General features: G+C 30.4%; 2 protein-coding genes across 2 annotated transcripts in view; both read right to left on the reverse strand.

Annotated features, from left to right (window-relative positions):
• The window catches only part of LOC142340991 (33 kDa inner dynein arm light chain, axonemal-like), a 41,351-nt gene that overhangs the window by 3,546 nt on the left and 17,091 nt on the right, over positions 1 to 20,714 (reverse strand). The window contains exon 2 of the mRNA XM_075391797.1: positions 15,546 to 15,707. Coding sequence (XP_075247912.1) covers positions 15,546 to 15,688 — 143 coding nt within the window. The 5' untranslated portion in view covers positions 15,689 to 15,707. The remainder of the gene's footprint in view (positions 1 to 15,545; positions 15,708 to 20,714) is intronic.
• LOC142341319 (uncharacterized) overlaps positions 17,058 to 20,714 on the reverse strand; it is a 151,685-nt gene continuing 148,028 nt past the window's right edge. Inside the window, exons 11-12 of the mRNA XM_075392244.1 lie at positions 18,125 to 18,398; positions 17,058 to 17,207 (exon numbers count right to left, since the gene is read on the reverse strand). Coding sequence (XP_075248359.1) covers positions 17,058 to 17,207; positions 18,125 to 18,398 — 424 coding nt within the window. The remainder of the gene's footprint in view (positions 17,208 to 18,124; positions 18,399 to 20,714) is intronic.

A 20,714-nucleotide genomic window follows, 5' to 3' on the forward strand; every position in this document is an offset into this window, starting at 1 on the left:
GAAAACAGATAAAGAATTAACACTAGAGTATAAGGAGAAGGATGTCAGTATATTAGAACGTTGCTTCAATCTATTTGTTAAGTTCAACATAGACATATATATACTCAATCTTCGGCATTATATCAGTTTACCTGGTTTCAGCTTTGATTGTTTCCTATAACTAAGTGAAGTTGAATTAGGAACAGTACAAGATGAACAAATCCTAAAAGATTTCATAGTGCAATGAGAGGTGGTATATGTGGTGTTATGGGCAATAGATATATAATAATAGTCATAGTCAAAGTCAAAGTCAAAGGTCTATTTGGTACATTGATGCTAATAACTTATACGGTTATGCATTAATGCAAAAGCTGCCATATAAAGACTTCAGCTTTACTGACACAACTCTAGACGAAGTATTAAACACTCCAGATGCTAGTGATTATGGCTACTGGCTTATCTGTGATTTAGAATATACTAATGAATGTAAGATAGAACTAGTAACTTCCAATTACTACCTTATAGAAGAGAAGTAGAGAATAGTAATCTAGGATATAAACAAAGACCTCCAACTTCATCAAAAAGTGAGAAACTAATATTAGATCAGAACAATAAATATGAAAATCCAATACAATACAAAATGCTAAAATTTGTTGTTAAGATTGGTATAAAAGTTACTAAGGTTCATAGAATAATTAAATTCAAACAAGACCATATTATTAAAGATTATATCGAACTCAATAATAAAATGAGAGCAGAAGCTAAGACTGAGGCTGAGAAGGATATATTCAAGTTAATGAATAATTCCCTATTTGGTAAAAGTTGTGAGAACCCATTAAAGTATTTAGAAGCCAAGATTCTAACAGATGATTATGAAATACTTAAACCTGTTAGTAAACCCCATTGTAAAGATGTAATTAGATACGACAGTTACACTCTAATAGAAAAACACAATATGATAAACCAAAATACGTGGGCTCAACAGTATTAGAACATATCAAACTCCGCATGTATAATTTCTTTTATGATGTATTACAACCATCACTCAAAGATCTAATGCTGCATTATATGGATACTGATAGTTTTGTTTTAAGATTCAGTGAATGTAGTCTTGATAGCCCAATCAAAGCTAATAATAAAGTTCCAGGTGAACTCAAAAATGAACTTGGAAGTAAAGAGATAGAAGAATTCATAGTATTAAAGCCAAAGACCTATAGCTTGGTTACCCACGGGCAGAAACCTTTTACAACTGGAACAGCAAAAGAGAAAGGAATAAAGAACGAAAATAATGGCAAACATGAAGACTACTATATTGCATTAATGGATAGTAAAGAAAGAATTGTAGAAGGATGTAGAATACAAAGTCGGGGATAAGATGTCAACCATTAAAACTAGTAAAAGAAGTCCGAATAACTTTGATGATAAAAGATTTTATGTAAAAAATATTAAAAGCTATCCTCATGATGAGAGTCTATACCTATTCAAAAGAGATCTAGTAAATAAACTTAATGCAACATCATTAGACTTAGATAAGAATCAAGTGGTTAATAATTTTCTAGGACTCACCATTAAAGATGATAGATAGTTAATTGAAGCTGCTCTTAAACTATCTAATGATTTAACTTAATTTTGTTATCTTTACAAATAAAAACGACTAAGCTAGATCAACTTACAAAATTAGCAATCTAGAAAAACTAAACAGAAAGAATTGATTAGACAATAAATTAAGACAACAAGAAAACTATGGCCAAATAGAAGAGTTATTTGATCCTCTAACTAGAACTCTAAATACCCATGGTGAAATATGGCAAGCCTATAGTGAACAGAATCTAGCATTGGGTGAACACACATTAAGAGCAATAGATTGGCAGAATCAAGAGTTAGATAAACAAACAAAAGCTCTCGAGGAAACTGCTTCGCAGATCCAAAAATCCCGTTCCCAGATCGGTGAATGCGCCTCCAAGATTAATGAAAAGTTAAAGGAAACCACAAAGGAAACTCAAGATATAGCACCAATTTTTGTTGATACAAACACAGCCGATATTCTTCATTCAATAGGGGCTCAAACTAATAATCCATTAAAATTAAATCTGGTAAATTTTCCTACTAGAAAAAATAAAATGAACGGTGTTAATATAACTCTAGAGCAGGGTGCATTTTTATTTATGAATAAAATATATAAATTATCAGATGGGTTTATTAACTTTCTTACTAATCCAGATGTATTATATGGTGGCATCCAGGAAGATAAATACAAAATTAAAAGGTTTTTACTAGATACTAGATATGATTTAAGAAAAGATGATAAGAGAAGCAGTAGATATAGGCAATAAAACGTATATTAGAGGATAAAGAGAAAAATTATAGCAGGGAATTAACTAAAGATAAACTCGACAATCATAGCTGTAACTTCGCAGATAGTCCAATAGAAAGATTAGAACTACTTATGCTAGAAACAAAAGCTGGGCATGATGGATTATATGATGAAATGTTAAATTTAACAAAACAACTATTATCTATGATTACTATTAATCCAGAACAACTAGACCATTTTGTTATCAATTATGGTAATTAAAAAATGGTGGAAAAACAACAAATAATAGCTAAAGAAGTATTCAGTCCTCAAATAACAAAGTTTAGAAGAAAAAGAATAATACCACTATATAAAGATGAAACATGGTCAGCTGATTTATTTGGTAAGTCATCTCTAAGTAAAAACAATAATAATTATAAGTTTATTTTAACAGTTATAGATTTGTTCACAAAAAATGCTTGGGCTATTCCATCGAAAAATAAATCTGGTTTATTTATAACTAATGGTTTTAAAACAATCCTATCAAAGGGCCCACAGGATGGCTCTGAAATTAGAAAAGCAGAAAAGTTAGGTAGATAGAGGTAGTGAGTTTTACAATAAAACATTTAAATCTTTACTAAATGAATGTGAAACCCAACTATATTCTATTCATAGTGATTTAAAGGCTTCCTTTATAGAGAGATTTAATAGAACGTTATTACTCATAATTAATAAGTCAATGTTCATCAATGGCGATGGTAATTGGGTAAATATATTAAATGATGCAGTAATAACCTATAACAATCACCTTCATTAAACATTTTTTATGACACCGTTTGATGCTTCTAATATTCCTGATAAAGTTAAATACTATAATAGATCTACGAAAGTAACACCCAAACTTATTGTCAGTGATTATGTCAGGAATGATGATAAACGTAATATCTTTTCTAAAGGACACACTTCTAACTGGAATAAAGAATTATTTAAAATTAATGAAGTTTTAAACACACAACCGCCAACATATAAGATAGAAGATTTGAATGGAGAGTAACTACTATGAACAGGAACTATAAAAATCGAGTTTAATTTTGAATCTAATTTTAAGTTTTTCGAATAATTAAAAATAGTTCTTTCTGTAAACAAATACAAAGATGACAAGAAACAGATTCAATCAGGCTAAACAACAATCGGGGAACCCACTTCTCGGATCAGCAACAACCAATAATCTAACAACAAATAAGGCACGTCAATTATTCTAAGAAGGTAACGATAATTTTGACATGAAAGATACTTATAAAATTACAAATGTGCACCCACCCATAAGAGAAAAAGATGTTGTTAATAAAGAGTATTGTGACATTAACTTGTTATCCTCTTCTAATAAATTAAACATTTTAAGTAAAAATATAACTGAACTAGGAAAGGGTGACATTGATAAACAACAACTAAAAGCCTACAACTAAACAAAGTTCTTGTTAATGAAGAACTAATTAATGACTTTATTAAATCGGCAAATGAAGTAAAAAAATACTGTTATTTATTGTAATAAAGTTGCTAGTGATACCATCTCTAAGTATAATCAATTAAAACTAGAGATTGATAATAATAAGTTTAATCAGAATATTACTAACATTCACCTAGATGATGTGTTCACTACTGGTCTAAAAGAATTTAGAGAAGTTAATAAAAAGACTAATTATGCTGTTGATGAAGCTCTTATAAAGAATAAAAAGACATTAGTACAATATATGATAGCTATATTATTAGAAAGTAAGCTAGTAGACAACAAAGAACAAGCTATAAATAAAATTATATCTATGATTATGATTATAATTTTACCTATATCTATGATTATAATTTTATCTATATCTATATTTATCTCCATGATGATATCTAGCGCTAAAGCAAAATGTTTTAGTTAATTAAAATGGAAGAAACTAAACCCAGTGCACCTTTACTTTATCCTAACCTTAGCTCCTTCTCATAACAATCCATCAATGATAAAATCCTAGCCAATAATAAACTTGATAATAATGTTAACATTATAAAAGATATTAGAAATTATTATGAAACTGAAACTAATAACTATAATAAGAATTTAAGTAGATATAAGAGTTATATTAATGTAGCTGAGATAACACAAATTTTATTCTCATCAATATCAAAAACTACGGCATCAACATCAGTTGCAATACCGGGTATAGGCCTGCTTTATTCTATGCCTACAGCTTTTGTTACAGCAACTGTTTGTGGTTCATTATCAAAAACAATTAAAACTAAAATAAGAAATAAAAAAATTAAGTATTCACAAATTTATGTTTTAAAAAAACAGTTTAGTGACAAGTTTAATAAACTACATACTAAATCAATGAATGATAAAAAAAAGATAATGATGAGTAGAATGAATTAGTTAAGGTATATGAAGAATATAAGAAGAACAAGAAGAATATTTTGAGTATTTTTTAAACTAAAGTTATTAGTGTTTAGTTATAATAGTATGTTTAGTAAAAAGAATATTAGTATTAATATTTACCATTAGATGTATCCTATAGTTATTGTTATAGCTATACTCTTAGTCATAGTTATAGTCATAGTATATATCTAGTCATAGTTATAATAATAGGCTAGCCATAGTTATACCCATGCCCATAACGATACTTATAGCTATAATCAAAGTTATATTCACACTCCAATATAGTTATATTTAAACTCTAATATAGTTAGATTTAAAGTCTAATATTTAAACTTGCTATTTTACTTGCTATTTCTAATGCTCTTACTGGATTATTAGCAACTTTCTTTCCAAAGTTAACAGTAGATTTACCAACACTTTTATCCTTCAATCCCTCAGCTTCTATTGTTGCATCACTGACAGTCATTGAGTTATTTCTCTTACAATTAACACAATTACGTTTTAAGATCTTAGTTCCTTTAGCTGTGACAACCCCTCGTATATTATTAGTACCACTATAATGTCTACCACCAACACAATATGAATTAGTTTTAAACTTATTAAAGTTACTCATAGTTCTATATATTAAAAAATGGAAGTTAAAAAATATAATCCTTTGTTGTAAAGTCTAAGACTAAACCTAAAGACAAACCTAAGTCTAAAATAAAGCCTAAGCCCAAGACTAAACCCAAAACTAAACTTGAAGCTAAAGGTTAGGATACCAAGGTGAAGCCCCACTGTCTCCAGAGAATAAAAAGAAACTAGATATTATTTATGCTAAAGGTTTTGTTAAGACTAGTAGGAAATAGTTTGATTATGTCATTGTCTATGACATTGTCTATGACCTTGTCTCTGACATTGTCTGTCACATTATCTATGACATTGTCTATGACGCTGTTTATGACACTGTCTATGACATTGTCTATGAAACTGTCTATGACGCTGTTTATGACATTGTTTATGACATTGTCTATGACACTGTCTATGACATTGTCTGTGACATTTTCTATGACATTGTCCATGACACTGTCTATGACCCTGTCTATAACATTGAATATAAACCATCTTTTTACCATCACTATTCTCACTAATAACCCTTCCAGTTAATACTAATGCATGACATACAACATCTGCAACTGCAACACTAAATTTAAAATTAAGTTGCATTGGTTGTTGGCCTATATAACCATTTTGCTATCTAGTAACAAATACACATATTCTATAACTACTTTTGAAAGTTCTGTGATTTATATATGGTTTAATATTATGAAGTAATCCATTATAATCTCTATTAAAAAAAACAACCTCTTTAAAAACCTCATTATAATTATTGATGCCATAATTAATATTCATTCTATCCTCGGGATAAAATTCACTGCCAATCTTACAATAACATTCAATAACATTCATTATATCAAATGTACTTTCATCATGAGTTTGTTCATTAACAGTATTATTTTCAAAACCAATTATTATATATTGTGGTTTTTTTCATAGCACTTTCCATATTTAGATCCAAAAAAAGTTAGCAGCATTGGGCACATTCTTATAAAATGTCTTTCTTTCATAATAACTGAAATCAATATTATTCTTTTTATTTATTCATTTCTGTACAATAATTCTTTTATAATTACTAGGATCAATACTAGGTACACACCACGATGTATCTCTAATTTCTATATTACCATCATTAGCTACTGCATCAGCACCAGCATTAACTCTGAATAGAGCTCTATCATTATTATTTCTTTTTAATATTAGTTTAAATCCTAACCCATATAAAATCTTTTCTAAACCATCTTTAAGTTGACTATCTCAAACCTTGATTTCTAACAAAAACATTCTCATATTCATCATCGGTACTAGTTAATAACTTATACATCAATAGATTAGGATGATAATGATCTATATAATCAATAGTCGTACCACCAGTTTCAAGCTTAACTGAACTAAATAATGCCATCATATCATAATTATTTAATCTGATATTAGCATTACTAGCAAACACACCACCAGCATTATCTGATACAACAAACTCTAGATATGAATCGTGTATATTTAAATGATTCTCTTCTCTATTGAGAACGATATCAATATTAGTATTAACCGTATTCCTTGTTGCTAGAACATTTGGTTTATATTTTATGATCTTACTTTTATGTACATCATTATTGTAAACATAAGTTGCATCCAAATTAAAGTCCATTTTTATAAGGAAAGAATTTAATTATAACTATAACAATAAGTATAATTATAACCACAACTCTAACTATGAACATAACTATCCGGGAACCTGCTTTACAGATAATTATAATTATTCCTATAAATATAATTAATACTATTGGAATAAAAAAATGACTGACAATTGAATCTTATATGAACTACAAAAGATACATGAAGCTCTAACTACAACTAAAGGAGAACACACATTTAACCTTAGAATGATAAATCCAACAGAAAAGTTTAACTTTAGTGAATCCATACTTAATACAACAAAGTTAGTTTTAATTAGATTATCGGTTAATAACTCAGTTTTTAATGTGAATAGAAGGAATAATCAATTTTTTTATGATGGCGAAATTTTAGCTGTTATACCAGGTGCATAAGAATTAATCGAAATAGCAGAATTAATAAAAGAAGAAATTAATGAAAGAAGAGAAATTAATAAAAGAAGAAACAATGCAATGTTATAATAAAACTTGATAAGAATACAAAGAAATGTATAAGGAATATAAAACAGTGTTCACTTAGCTTTGATATAGAAAACTCAATAGCCCCAATACTAGGATTTAGAAAAAACAGTTTATAAACAAGGTAAATTTACATCTCAAAAGATTATTGATATTATGGTTTTAGTAACATTAACACCCACTGTATTGTTATATCTGGTGTTAAAGATAATGGTAATAACACAGAGCTACTATAGACTTTTACTCTAACAGAACCACCAGGTTATTTGATAAATATTATACCGACTTATATCATATATCAAAATGTAACAAAGGATAGAATAGAATATATTGAATTTTATATTAAAGATGAGCATGGAAGACCAATTGATTTCAATGGTTATGTATAGAGTTTTACTTTGCATCTGTGTTAACACAGCTGGTCGAAGACCCATCTGATCTAACCAGCAACTTCGTTGATATTACATAGTTAGTAGACCAAAAGTCTGTTGGATACAGATTTAGTCATAGTCATAAATGTAGACTTAGACTTAGACTTAGACTTATACTTATTCTTACTTAGAGTTTCAGACTTATACTTAGACGTAGACTTATACTTATACTTATACTTATACCTATACTTATACTTATACATATACTTATACTTATACTTATACTTATACTTATACTTATACTTATACTTATACTTATACTTATACTTATACATATACTTATACTTATACTTATACTTATACTTATACTTTTACTTATACTTATACTTATACTTATACTTATACCTATACTTATACTTATACTTATACTTATACTTATACTTATACTTATACTTATACTTATACTTATACTTATACTTATACCTATACTTATACTTATACTTATACTTATACTTATACTTATACTTATACTTATACTTATACTTATACTTATACTTATACTTATACTTATACTTATACTTATACTTATACTTATACTTATACTTATACTTATACTTATACTTATACTTATACTTATACTTATACTTATACTTATACTTATACTTATACTTATACTTATACTTATACTCATATTTATACTTTTAATTATACTTATACTTATACTTATATTTATACTTATACTTATACTTATACTTATACTTTTACTTATACTTATACTTATACTTATACTTATACTTATACTTATACTTATACTTATACTTATACTTATACCTATACTTATACTTATACTTATACTTATACTTATACTTATACCTAAACTTATACTTATACTTATACTTATACTTATACTTATACTTATACTTATACTTATACTTATACTTATACTTATACTTATACTTATACTTATACTTATACTTATACTTATACTTATACTTATACTTATACTTATACTTATACCTATACTTACTCATAGACTTATACTTATACTTATACTGACACTTAAACTTACTCATAAATTTTATTAAACTAAAAAATTTTCCTATCCCAATTAATTCTTAGTCTACCATTAATATTTTTTCTAGATTCATCGAGAACAAGATAATTATAAGGGGCTTTCCATACCTTTTTACATAAATTGCTAAAATCTTTAAAATTAATTTCATCATCATTAATGAAGTCTCTATGTATTGCTTGAAGTACGTCGCCCCTTTGACGGAATAGAACAAACAGATTACAATTCTCTCTAACACTCTGCCTATCTAATGAGAAAAAAATTTTGATTCAGATATATCATATTACAATTACTGTGTCTACCTCTACAGATGTTTTCTTTAATAATGTTTTCCTTGGGGTCAACATCATCGAATATTATTAGTTTAATTAAGTTGTCAGGCAGTTTATCAGGTGGGGGTAGTTCTTTTATTTCTTTAATAAAAACAACATCATCATACTCTATATCATCATATTGATTACTAGTAGGGCCAATGATATACAACTTTTCAAAGTCTACACCATCTAGAATAAGATTATTTAAAAGAAGTTCTTTCCACATTCACTAGGACCAGATAATATACATCTGAATTTTTTTTTGGGAATATGGCGGCAACATTTATATTCTCATTATCCAGCCATGATTGTAGGCTATCACTGACATCAATCAGTAAATCAGGTTCCCCATTGATGGGTGAAAGGGGGTTGCTTCTTGACTTGTCTCCAACATTGATTATCCTTCAACATATACATTGTAAGCGGGGTTTATCTCTTTGTTTAGTTCTACTAGATATTATATCATCATCACTATCATCATTATCATTATCATCTAATAAGAAGGTTCTCTGTTTATCATTGCCATTAACATTGACATTGCCATGGACATTGGCATTAACCTTGACATTGTAATTAACTTTATCATTACCATTGTCATTAAATTTGACATTGTCATTGACGTTACCATTATGGGTCTACGACCATGCTTTGCTATCATTAATATTGTCATTAACATTGTCATTAACATTGACATTGACATTACCATCGACATTGTCAATAACATTGACATTATCATTAACATTGTCATTGTCATTGTCATTAACTTCAACTTGAGCTTTACAACACTAACACCGACACTTATTATATGCTCCAGGACATTTAACTTGATTAACTAAAGTTCACAGCACTCTTTGTTCTATATCCATTATCAATAAGATAGATAAATTATAAACAATAAGCCCCACAATAAAATTCATCATATTCTTGTTTTCTCTCATTAGAGCCTAGATCAACATAGTCCTTTAAGAATAATGGTGGAGTCTCAACGCCAATACTATCAAAAGAAGATATGGGGCTTTGCCCATGCTTCACCATAGGACCACCTTCTCTTCTTATAACTAAAGCCCAATGAATGCCATCAGTCGGATGTAAATTAACAATAATATTGAAGTCATCATCATTGATAGTATGTGGTGTCTCATCTCTAATTACTATTTCTATTGGGGTTTGACTTATATCTTTACCTATATCTTCTATTCTGATATTACTCATAGCTTTATTATTAATACATAATTTATTAATGAAATCCTCAAAAGTTAGGATAAGCGTTTTTGTGTGATAAATATTCATTTGAATATTTATCACTTCAAAAGTCTAAGTCTAATTATAAAGCTTGGCCTAAATCTATTAGTCTATTAGTCTATTAGTCTATTAGTCTATAAATCTATTAGTCTATTAGTCTATTAGTCTGTAAGTCTATAGGTCTAAGCCCTATTATAAGTCTAATTATTAGTTTAAGTCTAAGTCTAAGTCTAATTATAAGTCTGATTATAAGTCTAATTATAAGTCTAATTATAACTCTAATTAAACTTGTAATCATAAGTCTAAATCTAAGTCTAATTATAATTCTAATTATAAGTCTTTTTTATATATAAAAATTGAGACAAGTTTCGCACATTTTATACTTCTGATAAAACAGGTTTGTTATATAATATATGATTCGATGCCAAGTAAATATACCAAACTAGAAGAAAGCTTTGATGGGTTTATGAATAGAAGTATGGTAAGATTTGACTTTGAAAAGTGGCCATTACATACTATTATTTATGGTGGTACTGGTACAGGAAAGACATATTTTGTTAGACAATACTTGAAGTTGTATCAGCAAAACCCCTTCACAGATCAGAAACAGAAACAGAAGCAGGAACAAGAAGAGAAGCAGGAACAAGATAATGAGCAGGATTATGAACAAGAGCAAAAGCAAATGGTGGAACATGACCAGAGGTCCATAATCATAGTGTGTAAAGATGAGAGAGATTTGATAAATCCAGAAACTGGTAATCCCTATGACGAATTTAATATGTGTGATATAAGTAAGATCAGAACACAGTATATACTCAAACTCCAAAATAGTGTCATTCTTCTTGATGATATGGGTGATAAGTTTAATAGTCATATAAAAATTATTTTACAGAAGGAAGACCTAAAAATATTCAAATGCTAGTAATGTGTCATAAACCAGCTCAAAAAAATAATATGTCCAGAATGAATTGTGATACTATTTATATAACAACTTATAATGGCCAGATCTATTTCAAAGTTTTAATACAACATTTAAGTGTAAACATAAATTCCATGAAATAATTAATGAGTTAAAAAGTACATATTATAATTGCACAGATAGAATGGCTGATGAACTTCGTTATGGCATGAATAATTATAATATTAGGAGGATACTTTTATTATTATCGATAGAAATAGAACTATGATATATGACTCAAGAATTGGTTTCCTAGACCTTAAAGCCCTTAGTTTAAAAGATAAATTGGAAAGTGGTGAGATAAATAAACTTATAGCTCTTTTTAAACCATTATTGAATAGTGCTACAGATAGAAATACTATTAATACAGATAACTTTATATTCTACTTTAATAAGATTCTAACTTCGAAATGTATTAAGATTCAGAATGATGTTCTAACTAAAGAAAAGTTTGCTGCTATTTGTATAAAGTATAGTGGGAGTATAATGGGGTTTGTTGGTTTCTTCTTATGGATATATATGATACTTTTAAACCCGATAAAACAGTAAAAACTGTAGCACAAGCAGCGATACGAGCAAGTCATTTGTTAAATAGAACAACTTCTTCACTAGTGAACTTTGCTTATGGTGAGAACATGGTGGGACTTTTCCATATATAACTATTGGGTTTAACAAGAAAAGTATAATGATAAAAAAACTGAAGCTTTTAACGAAAAGGGTAGAGATGAATTATATGAACTATATTATAATAATCAAAAATTTAGAGATGAATTTATAAATTTTGTTGGAGATAAAACTGAATTGAGTAATGAAAAGATTTTAGGTAAAAGATATAAACATAATACTCTTAATAGGTTAGCTATGGAAACATTAGCTAAGTTTATCTTCTCTAATGGTTATACTAGAAGTTTGGATGAAATTTTAGCCAATTATAAATAATGGGTAAAAAATGTTTCGAGTGTAATTATGAATGTGGATCTCCTTTGGTTTTACCTTTTCATTATAGAATAGAACATAACAATAAAATTAGTAAGTGTGTATGTGGAAGTAAATTATTGAGTGGTGTTTGCATTCGTATTGCCTTTTCAAAGATACGGGGGGTTGCTTCAAAAATTCCTAGTTTTAACTCTAGCTTTAGTTTTAGCTCTAACTCTAATTCAATTTCTCATTCTAAATCTATTTCTAATTCTAATTCTGATTCTAATTCTAATTCCAACTCTAATTCCCATTCTCTTTCTAATCCAATTCCTATTTTGAAAGTTAATGTTCATCCCAATCCAAATGTTAAAGTTAACCCTATTCCTAATCCAAATCCAAATGTTAATGTTAACCTAAATCCAAATCCAAAAGTTAATTTTAATCCAAATCCAAATCCAAATGTTAATGTTAACCCTATTCCTAATCCAAATCCAAATGTTAATGTTAATCCAAATCCAAATCCAAAAGTAATGGTTAATCCAAATCCAAATCCAAATCCTATTCCTAATCCAAATATTAATGTTAATATTAATCCAAATCCAAAACAAAGTGTCAATGTGAAAGCTAGAAATAAAAAAGCTTTAACTAGAACTTGTAACAGGTGTAATTCTTTAAAACTACTAGCTGATTTTGATGAAAGTAAGTAGGCATGTAGAAGTTCTGTTTTGAGATATGATGGGATAAGGGCCCATATAAAGAAACAATACCCAAATACAGATTTACCTAGAGGATTTACTGAAAATTTAAATGAAAGATATGTTAATACTCAAAATGGGGGAAATTGTTCATCTAAGGACAAAAATTTTGTATCCTTTTCTATTAACAATGGAATAATTATAGACAAAGTAAAAGAAAATAAAATTTATTAAAGAGTATAGATTATTTTAAATAATTAATGGTATAAATAAATAATAAAAAATAGTATAAATAAATAAATAAATAATGGTGTAAGTAATTTAAAAAAATCAAATAGTATAAATATAAAAAATTAACAGTATAGATATAAACAAAGTAAAACAGAATACAAATTTTTAACAAAGCGTATAGATAGAAATAAGAAAAAATAGTATAAATAGAAAGAAATAATGGTATAGATATAAATAAAGTAAAAGCGAATATAAATTTTTATCAAAGATTATAGATATAAATAAGAAATAATAGTATAAATATAAAAAAAAATAGTATAGATATAAATAAAGTAAAAGAAAATATAAATTTTTATGAAAGAAAACAGATATAAATGGGAAATAATAGTATAATAAAAAAATAATAGTATAGATATAAAATAAACTAAAAGAGAATATTAATTTTTTTCAAAGAGTATAGATATAAATAAGAAATATAAGTATAAATAGAAAATAACAGTATTGATATCAAAAAACAGTAGAAGAGAATATAAATTTTTATCAAAGAGTATAGATATAAATTAGAATTAATAGTATAAAAATAAAAATAATAGTATAGATATAAAATAAAGCAAAAGAGAATATAATTTTTATCAAAGAGCATAGATATAAATAAAAAACTAATGGTGTAAATATAAAAAAACAGTATAAATATAAATAAAATAAAAGAGAATATAAATTTTTATCAAAGGGTATAGATAGAAATAAAAAAAAAGTATAAAAATAAAGAAATAATAGTATAGATATAAATAAAGTAAAAGCGAATATAGGTTTTTATCAAAGAGTATAGATATAATTAAGACATAATAGTATAAATATAAAAAAATATTAGTATAGATAGAATTAAAGAAAAAGAGAATATAAATTTTTATCAAAGAGTATAGATATAAATAAGAAATAATAGCATAAATAAAAAAATAATAGTATAGATATAAAATAAAGTAAAAGAGAATATTAATTTTTTCCAAGGAGTATAGATTTAAATAAGAAATTTTTGTATATATAATAAATAATAGTATTGATATCAAAATACAGTAAAAGAGAATATAAATTTTTATCAAAGAGTATAGATATAAATAAGAATTACTAGCATAAATATAAAAATAATAGCGTAAGTATAAAATAAAGCAAAGGAGAATATAAATTTTATCAAAGAGGTTAGATATAAACAAAAAAATAATAGTATAGATATAAATAAATTAAAAGAGGATATAAATTTTATCAGAGAGCACATATATAAACAAAAAAACTATAGTATAGATATAAATAAAGAAATAGAGAAAATAAATTTTATCAATGAGCATAGATAAATAAAAAAATAAATAATAGTATAATAAAAAATAAATAATAGTATAAATAAAAAAATAATAGTATAAAGAAAAAATAAACAAAAGGGGGCATAAATAAATAAAAAATAATGGTATAAATAAATAAAAAAATAATAGTATAAACAAATTAAAAAATAATAGTATAAATAATTAAAAAATAAAGTAAAAGAGAATATAAATTTATCAAAGAGTATAAAGAAATAAAAAAATAGTATAAAAAACATAATAGTATAGATATAAATAAAGTAAAAGAGAATATAAATTTATCAAAGAGTATAGATAAATAAAAAAATAGTATAAATAGTATGATAAATATAGATAAAGTAAAAGAAAACATATAATTTATTAAAATTCAATGAAAATTAAAATAAAATAATAAAAAAACTTAAAAATTTTAATAAAAGGGGTGAAATCATTCTTGAGTGTGAAAACCACGATTTTTGTACTAAGAATCACTATTAAAAAGGCGGCAATTAAGAGTGATTTCACTATTAAATTTTGATTGGTGGGATGGAGGCTTATTTTAGCCTAATTTTCTATTTTTGAAAAATTAAACTAATGGTTAAAGCTCTAACATAAGTAAGGTTAAGCTATTATTAGGCAGTAGTGGGGAAAAAAGGAGCATTTATCCGGCAAAAATGAATACCAGTTGGGACTGAGTTTTTGGCTTGGCGATGTTTATATTGTGTGGTGGGTAAAAGGGGCATTTATCCAGACAAAAATGAATACCCGTTAGGGTTGAGTTTTTGGTCTGATAGCCCCCTTTTCCCACTACTGGTCGGGAACCCACTTCAGAAACTCATATAAAGAGCAAAGTAAATCTTCGTTCCAATGACTTTTTGGAATCAATTTATTGATCCGCAGACCAGTAATTCACAAAAACCTTCAACGCTTTTTCTACTCGGATTACAGCACTCGCAATTTCGTTTTCTGGGAGAAGGGGCGGGGCTGTTTGCGCACTTATTTTTGAGTTGCTTCACATGCAGTTGGAGGTCTTCTATCTCCTGGTTGACATCCTGTCGGTTCTGCTGTCCACTTAGTGCCTTCCGCATTCCATAACCCACACTCGACTGGTAGAGGGATTCAAACTCGTGCATCGTCATCTTTGCCTCGTCTTTCACTCTACAAAAAGTGTGTCTTGCAAAAAGGTACTTGCAAGTTGCCAATTCTACGCGTCACAATTTAGCGATTCAAAGCATTCATAAGTCTATTTATGAGCGTAAAGCACAATGCCATGGTTTGCACATCTCTGATTGGTCGGTTTTAAACGCATCAATTTAAAGGCAACTTCTTTGGTAACAAAAAACACCTATACAACAGCGTAATGAAGGTCTACCCGTGGTCGCAACATCGCATTCTCCCCCTTCGGGTAGAGCTGACCCAATCGCACACCATTCACAATCAGGCGACGGCCGGCTAACTCACAATTTCTTACATTTTCGAGTACTTCAATTTTAACCGATCAATTTGTTTTGCTAATCAAATTTAAATTATTGGTTCGGATACATATTATCATTTGGCTCTGTTCAGCTGGTCCAATTTTAGCCGCACAACTCCGCACTCTGGTCATGATTGTTTTAAGTCACATTTTTGCGCAACTCTACAGTATATCGGAAAGATCCGAATCTTGCCCCATTTTCGGTCTGAATCGTCTAATCATGGCCTATTTCTGCGTGGAGATTACCGTTCATACTTCCACGACCTAATCCTGGGAATCCGCTAGTACCGAAGAGCTTATATTCGCATGTGCTTAATAAATTCTTCTCGGAAGAAAAAAAGCTCAGTAGCTCTGTTGACGCTTCCGGATAGAGTGTGGTTCTGCCCATTTTGAGCAAAAGCACAAATAACTTGTCGGCATGTTTTGGTTTAAACAACACAATGTTTTTTTACTTCCCCTCCTATGATTGTATCAAAACTAACTATAACTTGACTTATTGAACTAATCTCAATCAATGTCTCACAAATATGAATTTGAAGGCAAGTGACTTACTCAAAATTTTGAACAAGCTTGCACAATTTTTACAAGAATTTCTCTAAGAAGTACTTTTGAGGTTGCTGCAAATAGAAAGCTATCAAAAAGTTTGCCTACAATAGAAACAAAAAACGCAAATAATCATACAGAAAAAAAAGATAACTTCTTAGGGTTCAAAACGAAAGTACCAACAATTTCTTACGTTCCAAACCTAACATACCGGAGCTTTTTTTACGTTCTAAATGTAGCAGTTGAAATACAGGATGTACGCCTCCAGCCAATCACAGACTGAAAAGACACTATTCTCTTTTATATATGGCTTACTCTACAGTTCATAGTCAGTCTATTAGAGAGTTGCGCGATGTGTATACCTTTGACTCCGGTGTTGTATTATTTAACCACCGTATTATTAGAAGTTTATCCTCATTTTCATAGAAGTGGTTAGTCTGAGAGAATTAGGTAAGCCTACGTAGCGCGCAGAAATAATTAGCCCTTACTCTTTATAACTTAGGGCTGTAGATGGAGTCCAAGTAGGCTTTGTCTGGACCGGATAGACGAGAAGCGGATAGCGATGAATCAAATCGCTTAACGCCTTCCCCAGTTAAGGCACGAAATCGCGTACTGATATTCACAGCCGATGAAATTGAACGCTGCTTTACACAAATTAATTTTACAGCATAACTATTCGGCATATATAGTCAAAGAGATTGGGCTAACTCAAAAGATAAAAAGAAAATTACCAATTAGCAGATGATGCCGCAGAAAAATTTGAAGCTGCACAAGCAGCAAATTTTGCAGATTTAGCACGCCAAGAACAATTACAAGCTCAGTTTTCATAGTTACAGAGCCAATATACAATTTTTGTTACTAAAATGCTTATTAACGGCAAAAAAATCAACACTTTGTTGCCTTGATTGGCGAGACCTTATCAATGAAACTTTTTAAAAAACTCCGTTATTGGAGGATTTGGATACCCAAGCTACTTATTGAAAGAAATAGCCATCATATGGACAGTGTTTAAATTTTCACAGTGTCTATTTGGCTCATTTCGTAGCGCCTTCAAAGATTAAAACTTGAGAGCTCTTTTAAAATCTAAGATCACATTGGCGAGAGTAATCACGACAGGATTTTTTCGAGTATTCTCACAGACTATTTTTGATGTCTTACAAACAGATTCAAATAACTACAAGCAATCATCATCTAGGAAAAGAAACAGAAAGCACTCTGTTGATAACAACACTCCACTTTCTCAAACTGAATTGAATTAATTACACAATGAGTTGGAAAAATTCTATAAGAGTATATTCTTCTCCTATCCACAACAACTCTAAAACACTCAGAGCCTTAACTCTTCCCATTTGATCTATGAATGCTATGAATAACCTATAGAATCACAACCGAAACCAGACATTGAATCAGTATGCTTTCACATATTTAATCCTAACAGACGACAACGCTCACACGCTGTTTCATTTTCAAGAGATTCATTCTAGGATGATCCTAAATATCAGGAAATCCCAAAAGAACTCATTCTGAAGTTACCAAGTACTCGTCTTTAAACACCGACTTCCGATGATGGAGGATGACCGATCCCTTCAAATGCCGAAGCGACGGAGTATGACTTCATCATGCTGGACGTCGACGACATTCTCTCCTCATATCTCATGCTGCTGGTATTGGCCCATCCGGTGCCGGAACCAGTTTGCGAGATGCAGACACCGGCCCTCTTCACGATGGCCCAGGCATCATCACAGCCACAGTGTGTGGACGCTGTCAACCATTCGCGGGTGAACCCTCTGCATTCTCCCGCCACTTCTTCTTCCTCTTCGTAAAAATTATCACTGTTCATTGCGAGCGACTCAACACCAGACACAGTGGTTCCCGTTTGGGCCTCTCTTGGAAGAGTGCATGGCTCTCGCTCCCGATCACAACCCAATGCCTATCTTCCACCACAGATGCCTACACTGGCATCACTCGGATGCCAATGTCAAGATACGGAGCTCCCAATGTGCCTCCGCCAAGACACCAATCATTCTTTCCACAAACTCTTTTATGTGACAGACCCGCTTCCACAAATAACTGTCGGGGTATGGTTACTTATCCAAGAAGACGTCCTCGACCGATCACACACAAGGTATTTCCCGTTCGAGTTTCACACGTGCACGCGCCACAGTCGCCAGCCACTTCTGGATATACAGCCAGCCAACCACGAGGCTCACAGACCTCCTCATCAAAGGCCCAGGTAAAACCTTTCACACCAAGACAAAGAAGGTTTCACATACCACCAGGCCCGAGCTTCAATTTTTACCAATTCACAAATCCTCTGGGGACTAACATTGAACTCGGCATCTACGTTCCAGAGCGGATAAATTATGTCTCCACTCCACCAGGGCACACGCTTAAACCCACTGCAAGCTCATCTTCTCTCGGTCAATTAAAGAACGAAGATGATGTAGATGAAGGACGTGATGGGAACCTTTCTCTCGAGTATGCTTGTTTCCGGATCAACGCGCATTTAACAAAACGCTCTTGGCACACATCGAAGTATTTTTTTTTTTGCTTTTGCAGATCGCCAAAACGATTATCTGAACACTATGTTCATACGAGACACAACTTTTCGTCGCATTTATCAAAAATACGACCCATTCTTATACAACACGGATTTTTGCATCCTACACAAAATGGATGTGAACAACCGGACTCACAGAATGAGTCGTAGGAAAATGCTTCTTACGATTCATAACTACCTGTTTGTCCAACGCGATTTTCACCGTACGAACCATTTTCTGCATATTACATCGAGGCTTCGTTTCGCTAATACAAAAATCACCTCACTGTTTTATCTCAACTATAGCTATATAATTAATTCTAGCTATAAAGAAGGGATGTTGAGGAGTTTTAACCTAATCAAGAACTATCTGCTCTTCATCTCCCTCTACGCTAGAATGCATCGACAGATCATTGTCCCAATTGAATATCTCCAGTGTGTAGAAGGAGGCGCCACGATGAGCATGTATGAACAAACCTTAAACCTTCTCTACAGAGACTTGATTGCGGACAATCTGGCCAATTGACAGCCGTCTGCAGAGGAGCAACAAATATTGAACTACCTCTTGGCAATGCAGTCATACTGCAATGCTGATTTATATCCTCTTGCCTCGCCGCTTGCCTCGCATGTGATAAAGATTTTCTCGAGTTTTTCCGGGACCCTGACGATAGAGCCTAGAATTTTGAAAACAAGTTCCGTTTATGGGCAAAGACCCACCCACAGGGTCACTGTCCCACTAAAACTGAGACCCACCGTTCTCAAGAACTCAAAAAATCTATACTATATTTTTCTAATATTTCTATTTGATTTCTCTTTGTCTATTGATTATTTCGATATTCTTTTTCCTTTTCCGAAAATTGAAAATAAGTATCTTTTTCTTTTCTTTTTTTCTCCGATCTGAGCTGACTCAGTAAGAGTTAAACTTATAAAGTTTAAAGGTTAAGTAGCTCGTACAGTGGCTAGTAATGGATTCTAACCACAAGGTAAGCTGGTAAATCCGGAACCAACCCTGCATCAGATGGAGATGAATTCAAAACACCTTGTACAACCGACAGAGACTAGAGAGTACAACTTTCCATCGAGCTGAGAACAAATCCTCACTTCAAGACAGCTGGACACTTTGACAGGACTGACGTTTCTGGCCAGCACATCTTGTAACCGGAACCCTTACGAGCTCTACACCTGAAAAGATGCGGATCACTTACTGATGGCTCTAGTCACAAACTTAACCCGACAGGGACCTAAGACGACGGCAACTCACCGACTTCAACACATAACGAGGATGAGAAATACAACGTGTTTTAGCTACTTTCTACAAATTCGGATAAAAAACTCTTGACGCCGGATGGGTGTAGCAGTTGAAATACTGGATGTACGCCTCCAGCCAAGCAGAGACTGAAAAGACACCACGCTCTTTTATATTTGAGTAGTATTGTACTTTGCCTAGTGCTTGTGGGGGGGGGGGGGGGGGGTTCGAACCTCCCCTACAAGAAATTTTACCTCTGAAAAAGTGATTTTCTCTAAGTCAAATCAAGTTTTTTGGCTAACTTTTGCCAGCCTGGGTGCATTCTCACCCAGGCTGGCGAAAGTTAGCCCAAAAAATTTGATT

The sequence above is a fragment of the Convolutriloba macropyga genome, chromosome 6 (assembly GCF_964194025.1).
Source record: "Convolutriloba macropyga chromosome 6, txConMacr16.3, whole genome shotgun sequence".
Lineage (NCBI taxonomy): Eukaryota > Metazoa > Xenacoelomorpha > Acoela > Convolutidae > Convolutriloba > Convolutriloba macropyga.